The 14,492-nt window shown below is 55.7% G+C and overlaps 1 protein-coding gene across 2 annotated transcripts; it reads right to left on the reverse strand.

Moving 5' to 3' along the window:
* Positions 1-1,717: 1,717 nt before the first annotated feature.
* On the reverse strand, positions 1,718-14,408 carry GUCD1 (guanylyl cyclase domain containing 1). Of its 2 annotated transcripts, none has more exons than XM_026487860.4 (6): positions 14,174-14,408; positions 9,431-9,515; positions 8,465-8,630; positions 7,193-7,284; positions 4,996-5,237; positions 1,718-4,276 (listed from the first exon to the last, which is right to left on the reverse strand). In XM_026487860.4, exons 1-6 carry the CDS (start codon positions 14,214-14,216, stop codon positions 4,182-4,184), a joined length of 723 nt encoding a protein of 240 aa, XP_026343645.1. In that variant the 5' UTR covers positions 14,217-14,408; the 3' UTR covers positions 1,718-4,181. The 2 variants fall into 2 exon arrangements, with proteins under 2 accessions (XP_026343645.1, XP_026343646.1); XM_026487861.4 differs by having other exon boundaries at positions 1,718-4,273; positions 14,174-14,407.
* Between the last annotated feature and the right edge of the window lie 84 nt (positions 14,409-14,492).

The raw sequence follows: 14,492 nt of genomic DNA on the forward strand, positions 1-14,492 counted from the left end.
TCACGAGTAACAGTGTTATACAAGAACAGCTGTGGCTAAGGAATTTGGGGAAACCCTAAATGAAGGGAGTTCCCTTGCTGCAGGAGCGCTTTCTGCACATCCTAAATCCCTCGGAGGGGGCTGTAGCATGCAGTGTTTGCCAAGCCGACCTGACCAGGGAACCCCATCATACAGAAATTCTCGCCACTGGTATTCTGAAGGGCATGCCTCGGGATGTGCTAGATGAGATGTCTCTAGGGGTGTTCCTAGCTCTGTTCTGAGATTTAAAGAACTCTGAGATTTAAAAACCGTAACCACCAGATGTCCAGTGTTCCTTGCCCCATGGTGTATCCCTGCCCTGTGTAATCCCCAGTGCACCCTGGACTTACTGATGCACTTCTAACTAGATAGAGAATTGCAGAAATGCTAGGATGTCACTTCTGAGACGAGCTTATTAAAAGGCTGTGGCTTCCATACTGGGTGCTTGTTCTCTCTCTCTCTTAAACTCCCTCCCTTTCTCCCTCCTTCCCTCCTTCTTTCTTCTTTCCCTTATGTCATCACCACCTGGTCTATCATGAGGACACCCAGGCAGCCTCTGGCCAGCAGCCCTATCAGCGCGCTCAGAAGTAGGAGATCCAGTATGTCAAACCTCAAGTGACTACAGCCCTGGCCAAAGCTTGAGAGACCCTGGGCCAAAGGCACCAGTTCGGCTGCACCCAGCTCCCCATTCTGGCCTGGCCCCTTGTCTCCCAGTGGTGCCCCTCCCAGGAATCCTCAGTCTGTCCCCTACTGTCCTCACCCTGCATGCTCTGGGAAGCCAACTCTACCCAGTACTTGCTACCTCACCCACTTTGGGCCCTCCTATGTCAACACCTCCCTCATCATCATTTTTCTCCCGTAATTGTATTCAACGGCCACTCAGGGCCCCAAACCAATCTTTCCCATGCCTGTCCCAACCATGATATGCCCATTCAGAATAGGGGCCCCTTTCCCTAGGAGGGTCAGAAGACCCCCGCTGAAGTGCAGAGAGGGGCAGGTGTCACTGGTTACGCATGTAACTAGAACCCCTGCTATGCTGCCTGGCATACTCTAGCAGGGTGCCCCAGCCTCAGCTGGCCAACGCCCTGATTGAAGGTATGTCTGCAGGGCTGCTCCCCAGTTTGGAGAAGGGTCCAAGATCTCTGTCACAATTCTTAATATATCCCCACAATGTGGGGCTTGGGGAGCGGCAGAGCAGCAGTCAGTCAGGACGAGAGCAGAGGCCAGAGTCTGGGACCTTACCCAAGAAGCCAGCTCCGGCGCTGTCAGCTCCCTGTGGGTGCTGGGGCAGGTCTGACGCCGCCAGATGAGGCAGGATTTCCAAACACTTCCTTTTTCAGAAATAGAATTCTTATCGAATGTAACATTAGAAGAACCCAATAGCTAGCAAATAAGGGGAGCTGCTCATTGGGGGCGGAAAGTGCCTCCTGTGGGCCCCACCGTCCCCCTCATTCGATTCCACCTCCTCCCAGACCCTCCTCCTGCCCCAGGCTGTGTGCCTTCCATGCTCTCTTCAAGAACCGCCATCAAGCCCAGCTCTGAGGCTCTCCCATCTCCAGCACTGCCTACCTAAGCTCTACATAAGCAGGAAGCAGGATTCTAGTCCCAGCTAAAACTTGGTCTAGCAGGTCAAGGACCTGGCTTTGCATGTGCTCAAGCTGCGAATTTGGGAGGGAAACAAGAGTTCACAAAGGCGGGCCAGGGGCTGCCATGATTTTGCAGTCAGAATAATGTTTATTGAGAATGGCTCATTACAAACAATATATATATATATACATATATATGTATATGTATATATATATATACATATATGTAGAAAATCTCTGCAATGCAAAAGATCCCTTTTGTCCCTGTGTGGCTGGAGTGAACCAAACCAACTTGTCCGGTGTGGCTTTGCTGGGCCCCCAGCATGTGGACAGGGGTCATGGGTGCCACGTGCTATGGGCAGAAGGTCCTGAAGTCTGGGCTTTCTCCAGCCTTGTTTTCATGTGTGCAAGAACGCCTTTGCGTCCACCCTCACGACCCTCCCAGGAAGATGGCACCGTCTCAGGCACAGGTAGCTTTCTTGTTCGTTTTCCAGATGGGTGACCTCTAACTTGTGGCTTGCCCAGGGACTGTTGCTACATGCCGTGTGATGGACTGAGGTGCCGTGACCACTCTCCGTGGAGGCTGCTTTCTGTGACAGCCCCACCCGTCATCCAAAGCTTCACTTCCTCATTGCTTTCCTTGATGCGTCTGTTCTCACACAATTTTAGCCAGATCCGTCCTGAGGATGCCCAAACCCCACAGCTGCCACACGTGGTATTCCTGGGCGTGAAACCGGAACTCGCTGGGATCTTGGGCCACCCAACATTAAGGCAAAAGAGAGAAGACCAGTCTGAAGACACTGCCAGTCTCTGAAACCAGGGTGGCTAACCTGTTAACCAACCAGCTAACGGTGCCTCCCCCTGGGCCAAAGGCTGCATCCGGTGTTGCGGAGCAATACGGCTGGGTGGTCTGGCAGCCCTCATAAGCAGAGCCCACCTCTGCCCCTCAGAGCAGCCATGGTGGGGAGGTGTCAGTCGGCTGGTGGGAAGATGCTGAGCATGGTTTGCAGTCCCGAGGGGTAGCAGCTGCCACCACATCATGCCCTGGGCAACAGAAGACCAAGCACAGGGGTACAGGGGCAGTGTGGCTGCTGGGGCAGCCCTGCTTCTTCGCCAGAGACAGCTCGTGAGGGGTGGGTGTCCTTGGCCCCTTTGGGAATGATCCAGTTCCCTTAGTTTTTAGGTGCAGACCTGGATTCAAGACCCAACCCCACCATGTCCTGTACAAACTCGCCCCAGACTGATGGCTACATTTTGTCTGTAAGGTGAGGGGCCCTGGCACTCAGCCCACCAGCCAGCCGTGAGTCCCTTTCTCTGGGGAAGAGAACTTGGGCTGGCTTATCTGTTCTGTGGAGAGAGGGGTCAGTGGCTCCAAAGTACCTGCAATCTCACTATTATTGTATTACTTCAGCGTGACTCACTCCCCACAAGTGAAAAACTTAACTCTCAAAAAACCAAACAACCCCTACCCCACCCCAAGAAAGAAAAAAAAAGAAGGAAATAGCTCTAGTCCATGCTCCGTGCAGTGCTGTGTGACCCTGGGCAGGTACCATCCTCTGTCAGGAGAGAAGAGACCCCACATTCTGTGCAGAAGGTCCTGGCGTGAATATTAGGGTGGGGCCATAGGCCCCACCATCGCCTCTGGAATGCAGGCCCCAGCACCCCAGCACCCAGGTCTGTGAGGCTTGGGGCTCCCCACATAAAGAGAATGGGCCCCACTATCGGGGCTCACACTAGTGTCACAAGCCGTCACGGGATGGGGGGACCTTTGGGACCCAGGCGGATGCACCTGGCCCTCTGGGTCAGGCATTCTCGGGGTACATTCAGCACTGCCAGCCAGCAAGAGCCAGGGCCCTGTCTACTCCCCTGAGGCCCCTCCAATCTACAGCACTATAGTACCTGGAGGCTGAGGGGGGTGGCTCAGGGTCCTTTCAGCCTGAGGCCCAGCCCTCCCCAGGGCCTGGAGGCCTCGCAACCAGCCACAGGAACTTGGGTCCACTGGGAAGCAGGAAGGAGTGGCGGCATCCACCAAAGGGCACAGGGAGGTCTGTAGCACTTCTGGGGGAGAGGGGGGAGGGCAGCTCCCAGCAAGGCCTGGAGCAGTCCACAGCCCTGGGGGCCCGGCTTAGCTACATGGTCTCCAAACACACGGACACCATCCTGACAAGTGGCATCACTAGGGCTCAGCCCCCCAAGTCTGTGGGGAGATGAGCTCAGGCTTCTCCCCTGTCCTGGGTCTGGTTCGCAGGCAACAAGGGCACCCACAGGGCTGGAAGTCCCCTGGGCACAGTTCAAGTCAGGCCTGGGGTCCTAGGGGAGGCTCTACTCAGATGCTCTGGGGACACCTCCAGCAACCAGCAGGTGCATAGGATAAGTGACAGGACGGCATGTGCAACGCTGGCGGACAAAGCACGCATGCCTCAGGCTCCAAGAATTCCCTGGGGCTTTGTCACATGGGCCAAGGCTGCAGTTCCGCATCCAAGCCCCAGCAGCTCGGGGCCTGGGCCAAGGCCTCCTGAGTTGGCCCAGCTAGGGTGGGGCAGGGTGTGAGGGCCTGGGCACACCAGGCTCCCGCTGTCAGCTGTCCAAGTAGACAAAGAGGATGTCCTCATCCGTGCCGTAACTGGTTCTGGCTTCCTCGAAGTTACTGATGCTGGTGCTGCACATGCCTGCTGGGGGCAGGAAGGGCAGGGTGGGGTCAGACTTTGGGGGGAGTACACCTGCCTCGCTGGCACCCGGGGAAGCTGGGGGAGGTCTGACCATGTCTCACCTGCCTGGCCACCCTTTGCCACTCACCTTCCACCCACAGGAAGCCTTCCTTGCCTATTTGAGCCTCATGAACTCCTTCTCTGACCCTTCCCCAGTTTAGCAGATGGAGAAGGTGAGGCCCAGAGGGAAGAAACATGCTTGAGGACACATGGGGTAAGTCTGCCTGAGTCAGGGCAGTCCTTCCCAGTCCCCAGGGCCGTGGGGAGCCCTTGCTGCATCTGGAGCAGGAGCTGGGACTGGGCAGACTTTCCTTTCTGATGAGTATGCTTGCTAGCTGTCCTGGGAGGGCTGGACTGAGGGAGCTAAGGGGAGGAAACCACAGAATCAGAGTGAGGTGGGGCCCTGGGCAGTGGTGTGGAGCTGGTGGTGTGGGGGAGACAGATGGCCTGACCTGCTGTGGCAACGACTGGAGTGTGGAGGCAGGTATAGCCTCGGGTTTGTGGTTGGTCTGTGCACGGCCAGAGGAGCCGCACAGAAGACAGGAGCCCAGGAGGAGCAGAGGCTTTGGGGAGAAGGCAGTGAGGGAACTTTTGGTCACCAGGTCGAATGAGAAGGAATCACGGGGACCGAACGGTGAACGCGGCCTGCCCCACCCACTGTCCCCAGCCCGCCCAGCACTCACGGTCAGCGTAGGCTGGGTTATTGTAGAAGATGCAGCCAGTGGCCCGGTTGTAGCCACGCAGCACGACGAAGTGGCCCTGGTAGTCAGGGGTACGGCAGAAGCAGCGGTGGCCGCTGGGGGCGAAGCAGCAGTACTTGACAGGACTGGAGCAGAGGTCGCAGTGCAGTACCCCAGAGTTCACCAGCACAATGGCCACGTGGCCCTGTGCCAGGTGCTCCTGGATGTCCTGCACGCTCACTGTGCTGTGGGCGGGAAGACGGTCAGCTGGTGTCACTGGGCCCCATTCCCCATCTCTCCAGTGCACCCCTGCTTGGATCACAAACCTTGGGGACATGGCTCATCTTCCCTCCCTTCTGAGCTCCTTGCAGGGGGGGAACATCCGGCTTTGTCACTGTGGCCTGGGCTCAGCCCAGGATTAAGCATGGGACCAGCGCCGGTGGGTAGGAAGGTTCTGAGTGTGTCCAAGGACAAGCTGGCCCTGTCAGGTCCTCTCAGGGATGGCAGGAAGTCAGCTCCAGAGGGGCCCCTGTCAGGGGCCACTGAAGCAGCACATGTAAGCCCACCTCCCGGCCTGGCTGGTGAATTTTTTTTTTTTTTTTTGCTGAGCACCTTCCTTGGTCATTTACCCTAAATCATGTGTGATTTACACTGGAAGCTGTCGGTCCAATTTAATCCCCCAAATCTGAGCCAAGCATGGCTTTGTCAGTTTCCAAACCACATGCTTCTCTGAAAAGACTAGTTTTTTTTTCTTTCTTTTCTTTTCTTTTCTTTTCTTTCCTTCCTTCCTTTCTTCCTTTCTTTCTTTTTCTCTTTTTCTTTTTTTTTTCCTTGAAGACTGCTGAGGCAGAAGGGGTCATCCGGGAAGGGGTGGGTCAGCAGCGCTTCCAGGGGATCCCTAGTTCAGCAGAGCCAGCTGCTCCCTGAGGCCGACTCTTAGGCACTGCCCCATTCAGTGTCCCACAGAAGGCAGCAAACTAAGAACTCTTCAAACTATGAATCAAGAATGGGCCAGGGGCTGTGGGGTAGTGGTCCCCTAAGCTAGGGGCCTCCTTCCGCAGTCTCCTCAGGAGTGGCGGCATTAGCACTACGTGGCCTGGCCCAACTCCAGCCCATGGCCAAGTCACGTGGCAGTTTGGTTTGGTTGCCCCAGCCCAGGGAAACATGCCATTTCTCCATTTGGTCTTTGAAATGTAATAGCTGGCCGAGTTCCCAATGGTATGTACCAGCGCGGGATTTCAACTACAGGGAAAAAGTGGGGGCTGGGCCGGAAGGAAAAGCACCGTGCTCCATGGAGTAACTGGGTACGGACCACAGCACAGCCAAGCTGCCGGCGGTGACTGTGGGCAGCTCACGCTATTTTTCCCAGCCTCAGTTTCTTCACCTGAGGAACGGGGACAGCACCGGCTTCCCACTCAACAAGACAGCATGTGGCACGTGCCACTAAATGAACCTCTGGTGCCTTTCCTCCTAACATGTGCTTGTGTGGTGGACGGACGCGTGGAGCCTTTCCCCATTTTCCAAACTATCTATCGTGTGGTAACATTATGTTAACAATGAAAACAGAAGTCATTCAAGAACAGGGAGACCTGAGAAGAGTGGTGTAGGGTAGCCTGGTGGGGATCTAAGCTAACGTGCCTGAGCCTGGAGAAGAAAGTCATTAGCATCTGGGCAAGTTACTTCCGGGATCTGCCTGAATCCTGCCCTCATACATAGATGAGAAGGGGAGAGACCCCCATAAGGTCACAGTAGCCTGTGGGGAGATCTGAGGGCCAGGCCTCCCTGGAGAGCCTACACCCAGGGCTGTCCTCTGTCACCCTCTATCACTTTGCCAGCATGTCCCTTAGGCTGTCACCCCTTCATTAAGGGTTCCTGTGTTCTGTCTCAAGCTACCATTCTGTGAGCAGCTTGAGGGCCGGCTGGAGTCTGTCTTGCTCACCTGTCCCTCCAGGCCCTGCTTGCGGTCCATCCTAGGCCACAGTTTTGTGTACAGTAGGTCATAGAGTCTCACCTATCTCCATTTTATGGATGGAAACAGTAAGGCTCAGGAGGGCAAGTCCATGCCCTTGGCCACCTGGGTAGGACACCCCAGTTCCTGACTGCCGAAGTTCCTAGCCTTTCCTGTACGTCATCCTGAGGCCTCCCCAACAGCAAATATGTGGGTGAGCAGGCACACAAGGAAGAATGAGGGGAGGCTCACCATTTTTCCACAAGCACCTTGCAGGCCTTGGCTTGTGCGAACAGCTGGTTCACCCGGGTCTCTTCTGTGTCAAAGTGCTTCCTGTAGAAGGACTGAAGAGAGAAGGGCAGGTTGGAGGGGCTGCCCGCCCTGGCTGCCCTCACCCCATCTGGATGAAGTACAGGGCACGTGATGGAGTGAACGACAGTGAAAGAGGAGAGGAGCCCAGTCTGCTGGGGGAGATGGCACACGCAGCATGCCTGGGCAGAATGCTGCATGTGTCGTGAACCGGCAGGGTGGCTGGCTGCAGCATATGGGACACACAGAGGTATGAGGACGATGCCCAGAAGACGGGCAGGCAGCCGAGCGCAGGTCAGCTCCCCCGGCAAGGCTAGTCATCCCTGGGCTTGCGGACCCTGTGGGCATGAGCAGGAGTCTGTGCTAAGTGAGCAAAGGTGCGGGCTGAGCCCACCCAGATGTTCCTCCACTGTTTGGCTTAGCAAGGTGAGATGCAGGGAACATACTCTGTCGGCTATAGGGGACTGAAAGGGGGCTAGAGCCCTGGCGGGGGAGGCAGGCGAGACCCTGTTCTCGGGCTCTTCTCTCTGCCTCACAGCTACAATGATCAAGCCACATCCATTAGCCTTCTTCCCCTGGCCCGGAAGGTTCAAAGGAAAGTTAGGTTGACCGGCCCTGGCCACCATGTAACAACCCTCTTACCAAAGAGGCCAGCAGAGACTCTACTCTGCCAAGCTTTGGAGCCTGGGCCAACATGTGCCTCTGCAGCAGGCAAGACTGGCTCTAAATACATGGGTCGGAGGAGCGGGGTGTGCGCTGGTATAATCGTGAGGCTATCTTTTCCTTTTTCAAAAAGAAAAAAAAAATAGAAAAGATGGTATTTCAGTATTTTTTTTCCCAGAATACCAATTACCCAGCTTGGAGCCATGTGTCCCTGTGACAAGGAAGAAAATGGGCAAGTGGTGGCAGGTCAGGTCACAGTGACATGCTCTGAGGCCCCGGACCCTGAGCGACAGGAGGGAAGGGTACAGAAAGGCAGCCTGAGACGCTCCTCCGCGTCAGCAAGTGCAGGCAGCAGGAGGCTCACTGCTCGGATGCTCTGAGCGGGCTGGGCCCCAAGGTCACCGAGTCTGACTAGATCGCAAGTCCTGCCCGTAGGGTATCTGCTGCTGCTCCCTGGTCTCTGCACACCTGAGTGTCCACTCGGCGTCCAGGCCTTGACCGTGCCCCCTTTCAACCAATGGACCTGGGGGAAGGCCTGGTGGCTGTGCGCACCTGGTTCTTGTAGCCCTTGTCGACGCCCAGGGTCTGAGTGCAGAAGCGGTGCCTCACGCCGAAGTGACGCATCAGGTAGGCCAGGTCGATGGTCCAGATGCTCCTGGTGAGCCGCAGCTCCCGCAGGGCACTCTCGAACTCACCGTCGTCCAGATGGCCCAGGTACCTGCGGGCAGATGGGCTGCTGAGGTTGGCTTGCTTACGCGGGGAAGCTGGCCGGGCTCACCCTCCTCCCAGGGGCCCACCAGCCATATCTGCGCTCCCACTCCCCGACAGTTTCCACCTTTGTCATGAAATCCTGTATCTTGCCTACTTCTTGGGCACGACCTGAGGCTGCCTGGGCTACCATGTTGGCCCCAGAGTCAAGGATTCTGCTTCTTGAATCTCCTGAAGGTGGTGCAACTTCGGTAAGTTGCCAACCTCTCTGGCCTCACTAGCTTCCTCTCTAGGATGAGATGCTTGGACCACATCAGTGGTCTTCTAAGTTTTAGACACAGAACCCTTTGGTTGAATACTATCTTGCCTGGAATTCCAGGAAAGAAAACAGGTAAGTGACAGGTTGCTCTGCGGTTTCTGGCAGCTGCCTGAAAAATCTACAAGGACATGACTATGGCGCTCTATGCTCTGATGGTCCAGGTTCCTGTGATATTCACACAGCCTTAGTTCAACAGTTGGCTGCCTAGTGACACAGTCTTCCGGGAGCCTGAGGTTGGAAGGTCCTGTGTCCCAATGATAGGGTCACTCTGTGGACCAGGCCCGGGCACCTGGGACTTCCCTGGCTATCCTCAGAGCCACTACTGGAAGGCCTCATCCACCCTTTGCTTGCTTTTGCAGATGGGACCAAGACTGGATAGAAGCTGGGCCTCCTGTAAGCCCCAACCAAGAAAAGCCATATGGTGATGAATCCGTTTCTGCTTCCAGCCAGAGCAGATGGTAGACAGGGAGGGCTTAGGCCTGCCCACTCACCGCAGAACCATCTTGGAGCAGGCCAGGCCGCAGTCCCAGTGGTAGAGCTGCTGGATGATGGGCACGGGCAGCTGCACAAAGTCTCCTGTGTGGCAACACAAGGAAGTCACAGACCCTTGGCATTGTGCCTGTCACTGCCACCCCCACTGAGGCCACCGTCATTGGCTCCTACTCAGATCCTGTAGGGGCTGTTCAGGGGCCAGCAAACAGCTTCTAGGGTGCCCCAAACCTATTTTCCTTACAGTAGCAGTAATCTCCCCCAAACACCAGTCAGAGTAGGTCAGCCTTACACAAAATCCTCCAGTGGGTTGGTTCCTCTATTTCATAGGACAATGCCTTCATGGCTGCCGCCCCAGCACCCTCTGCCTTCTCACCTCCCCTCGTCCTCACTGGGCCAATCTCTAGGCAGAACCTTCACCTGCTGTGATCCCTTATGCCCCAGGGCCTTTGCACACCTCTTCCCCCTGCCTGAACTCTCCTAGCCTCCCAGGTGCCTAACCTAACTCCTGCCTTTAGATGTGACTTCTCAATGACGTTGCCTCTGTCATGCCTAGCCCCCCACTACATTTACTCCTAGCCCTACAGGCCTCTCTCTCAGAACTCTCTTTTTGGTGGGACCTCCGAGGAGGCTGGCGCAGGGGAAGACACATGGGAGATGCTCAGCAGATATTCATGTTGAAATCATGAGGCCTCTGAAGGCTTGCCCAACTCCAAAGCCCCTATGGCCAGCAAAGTGTGAAGTCCACGGTTAGAAGGAAGGGAGACTGTCATGTAATCTGTATGTGCAATGCTACCCTAGGTGACTTCTCAGTCTGTTCTTGCCAAACAGTGTGGAGGAGTAGAAAGGGCCCGGCCTCAGCATTTTAGCCCCAGCTCTGTCACAGCCTGGCTGTGGGCTTAGCAACTGACTTCCTCTTGCTGGACTGAGTCTGGCTATCTCTAAAGTGGGGAACTTTGGTCTGATTCAGTCATTCAATCAACAAATATTTCTCAAGAGCCTAGTACCTGGCATGTGAACTGGAGATATGGTGTAAGTGACACAAACAGATTCCTGTACTGGTGGTCAGTAAAAACAAGCAAGGGTAAGAGAAAAACAGAGGGCTAGGTTGGGGATATGACAGCGGTGTGCCTTAGAGAGTGAGAGTCAAGGAACAAAGACAGAGAGGAACAGCATGCAATGAAGTGCTAAGGCGGGGGCCAGCTGGAACGTGGCCTACTGGAACCTCCTACTCTGGGATCCCACAGAACTGGACGAAGTTCAGAGTCTGAAGAAATGGGAGGGACTTCCCTTTTGCAATCACCACTCACTGCTCATTCATGACAGTCACTCAGCACGTGAAAACTCAGCCCACGCTGTTTCCTCATCTCGGGGGGGGGGGGGGTGTCTCTGGCGTCTCTCTTAAACTCACAACTTGCCTGTGCAGAGCTGTCCCAGAAGCCGACTTGCCATGCCAGCCCTGGCTCCCACTGCATGCAACAACCAGAAGGATCCTGATGCCTGTCCTGGCCTTTCAACCTGCTGGCCTTTTCTGGGTAGTGTCGTGCCTGGAGTGAGTCCCAAGCTCCTACTCTCCTATGTCTAAACCCTCCTCAGCCTTCGAGGCCTGGCTCAGATGCTACCACTTCCGGTGCCTTCTCAGATCCCAGGCTGGCTACACCCTTTCCCTTATCTGCATTCTGCGAGGCCAGAGTTCACGCTTTGGCTCACAGGAGAGGACCCTTGCATTGAGCTTGTCTGTGTCCTGCTGAGCTGTTACATTCCCAGGACGCAGGGACCTGTGACTGCTCCTTCCCTGCCTTGTATTGGCCTTTCTCCCCCGCTTCCCCACCTCCAAGGGCATGCAACAGACACCAGCCTGAGAAGTGCTATGAGCACTCAGGGCAAGAGCGCGTTGCAGGTGCTGACGTGAACCCTGCCCTCCATCTAGAGGGCCCTGGCGCCCTGAGCCCAACTGGGCTGAGGCTTTGGTCCCTCCTTCCCCTGGTCCCAGATGCCTCTAAAAGGAACCCAGGCCATCATTCAAGGCCTTCTCACATTTGCCTCTTCCCACTGCTGTGGATTCAGTTCTAAGGGCTCTGTCCAGCCTGACTTCTGCCTATCCTCTGTCCCCAATCCCACCCCCAACTCCTCTCCAATCTGTACACCATAGCCAGAGGGATCCCAGTCCCAGTCTCCCATTGCTCTTAGAATAAAGTTGTCACTCCACACCATGGCCTGCAGGGCCCTGCCCAAACCAGGCCCCACCAGCCTCACCTTGGCCCTTATACCTCACTCACTCAGTTCCAGTGACTGAGGGAAACCCATCAGGCTGCATTCTACCCCTCTGCATGTACAGCCGTCTCTGTCTGGAAATTTTTTCCCCTGCAGTTCTTGAGGCTGCTCTTTTTTGTCATTCAGGTCCCAGCTCAAATGTTCCTCCTCTGAGAGGCTTTTTTTCTGACTATGCTTTGGAGGGCCCCCCCTTCCCAGCATCCTGTTTGTTTCCTTCACAGTACTTAGCAAACTCACAACTATTACAAAAAATTAATGAGAAAAATAAAAAATAAAATAGAGCTATTCTGTCTCCCCACCAGACTGTAAGCTTCCTGAAGACAGCGAATTTGCTAGTCTTGTTCACTGTTATTCCCAATGCCTAGTATCTGATGCTTAGCAGTAACTCAATGAACATTTGTTAGAAGAAGTGAACCTGTTCTTTTTTAAGAAATAAAATTATTAAGCACTCTATGTGTGCTATGGTTTGGGGACACTAAAGATGACTAAGTCCCAAGTCCTGCCCTCCAGATTCATATTCTAAAATAATTCCCCCCAATGGGCTGAGTGGAGAGAGAGCTCTATGCGGGGTGCTAGTCTCTCATGATGAAATGCCTCCCTTCTCAAGAATCCTTCACTGTGGCCATAAACTGTCTTTCTGTTTCTCTCTACACAGGCTGTTCACTCCCCAGCCTTTGCTCTTGCAGATCCCTTAGTCTGAAATGTTGTCTCCCATCTCTGAACAGCCAAATGCTCTGGTCTCTTTCCCTCTCTGAGCCCTTCAACATGAGTATTTGAGGGGATCGCGTCTGCTTTCCCCACTGGCCAGACTGAGAGTATCTCAGTGGCAGGCAGGGACAGGGTTGCATGTGCCTTGCCCCAGCCCCTGGACCAGAGCAGGCACTCAGACATGCTTGATGAATGGAAGGTGTTTTTCCAAAAAGGTCTTATCCCTTGAGATACCCAGGCCTACTTGTCACAACAATACCCCAACCCTGCCCCCAATCTCCCCTCACCCCAGCTTCTAGACTCCGGCTCCTCTGTTCACGACTCCCTCCCCCCCCTGCAGTCTGGGCTCTGGCACCAGCTAGCTGGGTCATCTTAATGGCCAGGCTTGGATTCTGTCTGTGCCTTTCCCTATTCCCAGCTGTAAATGTGGCACAGGACAGCTGCTCCCTAGGGTCCTTGTGAACTCCACTGCCCCTCCTCTTCTTGCCCTGATGGTAGAACCCCTTGATCCCGAGGCCCCGCAAGGCTAAACACTCCCACGTGGCCATCCCCAGTCTTGGCATGGGCAGGTCAGTTCACAGGGATCCAGAGATACTCCTGTGGGGGGTGATAACGGGAGGCAAGGCCCTCCAAGCCCAGAACTACTGCCAGATGTTGATGCCTGGAGCCAAGGGACTGTCCCACCTAAAAGTACGGTCTGCCTGTAAGGCCCTGGCCTGGCTTCAGTTGGCAGCTGTTGCCAAAGAAGGCTGGCCCTGGACACTTAAGTCCTTTCAACTCTATCTGCTCATGTGCAAAAGTGCAAGCAACAATGGTAACCTACTTTACAAAAGGATCCTTATGAGGATTAATAAGGCACTGCATGTAAATAACTTAGCACAGTGTCCAGTCTTGGAAAGCTCCCTATGAATGTGAGCCATTACTTCAGTGCGGCTCAGGAAAGGCAACTGTCTGGCCCAAGATCACAGAGTTAGATAAGTGGAAGAGTAGGGATGCAAATCCCAGGATAGCATCAGACCCTATACCCTGCTGCATTCACAAAAGAGACCCCTCCCTGGGTGTAACACCAAGGTTCCTGATGTCTTAGGGTGGGGTCCCACATGCTCGTGACCTCTCCCATGAGTTGGCGCCTCACTTAGAGTTACTAGCACTTTCTCTTTCTCATCAACCCTGAGAGCAAGAATCATTGCTTTCCTCCTCCCCCACTCAGAAGCAAACTGAGAACCACCACACTCAATGTCAGTCTTGGTTTCTGCCCCAAAGGAACTCAGGCCACCTGGGGGCAGAAGGAACCGCAGGGTCAAGAACTAGAGCAAGACAAAACGCTAAGTCTGGGAGGCCAGGGTAAGGGGCACATCCATTGCTCTGTGCTCTCAGCCAGTTCCCTGCCCCTCTAGGCCTCAGTTCCCCCATAGTTCCACGGAGGGGACGCGGGATCTTCTAAGGCGGTTCCAGCAGGACTTTTCGCTTCTGGGGAAGGTGCCGCCCTTGCCCCGCAACCAGGACCCTTCCACCATGACCGCTTTCAGAGCTGACTGGAGTTCCAGCCCTAGGAGTATCAGGAAATCAATTCCCATGTGACCCGGGCTGGGGGCTGAGCGGCCAAGGCGGGAGTGTACACCTGGCCAGGTATCACTCAAAGTTCTACAGCCCGGCCCGTGGCGGCGGTCGACCCAAGGTCGCGCGGCTGGACCCTGCCCGCGCTAGGGCGGGGTCCCCCTCGTTCCCCGGGGTGAGGGCCAGGCCCTCGGGGAGACACTGACCCGGCTCGAGCGGCGGCCCCGCTGCCTCCGCCTCCGTCCTCATGACTCGGGCCGCGCGGGGCGCCCATGGCCCCGGCCCGGCTGCAGCTTCGGCTTCGAAGGGGGCGGGAGAGGGGCTGGTGCGTGTCAGGTTCCTCCGCCGCCGCCACTGCCACTGCCGCCGCGGCCGCCGCCACCGCCACCGCCAGCGCGGTGGGGAGAAGGGGAGGCGGCGGCAGGGCCGCCCCAAGCCCCGCCCTGCCCCTTCCAGGCTTCGGCTCGAGGCCCCGCCCCTCCCTTAAGCCCCACCCCTTCGCCGGGTCTCAAAGAAGCCCCTCCC

The sequence above is a fragment of the Ursus arctos genome, unplaced genomic scaffold (assembly GCF_023065955.2).
Source record: "Ursus arctos isolate Adak ecotype North America unplaced genomic scaffold, UrsArc2.0 scaffold_34, whole genome shotgun sequence".
NCBI classification, from domain to species: Eukaryota; Metazoa; Chordata; class Mammalia; order Carnivora; family Ursidae; genus Ursus; species Ursus arctos.

Bases quoted from the DNA above. Each gene is read 5' to 3' on its own strand.
- GUCD1 (XM_026487860.4), bottom strand. From the start codon at position 14,216: ATGAGGACGGAGGCGGAGGCAGCGGGGCCGCCGCTCGAGCCGG. The intron at 9,516-14,173 runs GTCAGTGTCTCC...GTTGCCACACAG, and splicing joins GGGGCCGCCGCTCGAGCCGG to GAGACTTTGTGCAGCTGCCC. The intron at 5,238-7,192 runs GTGAGCCTCCCC...TCCCGCCCACAG, and splicing joins AAGGTGCTTGTGGAAAAATG to CACAGTGAGCGTGCAGGACA.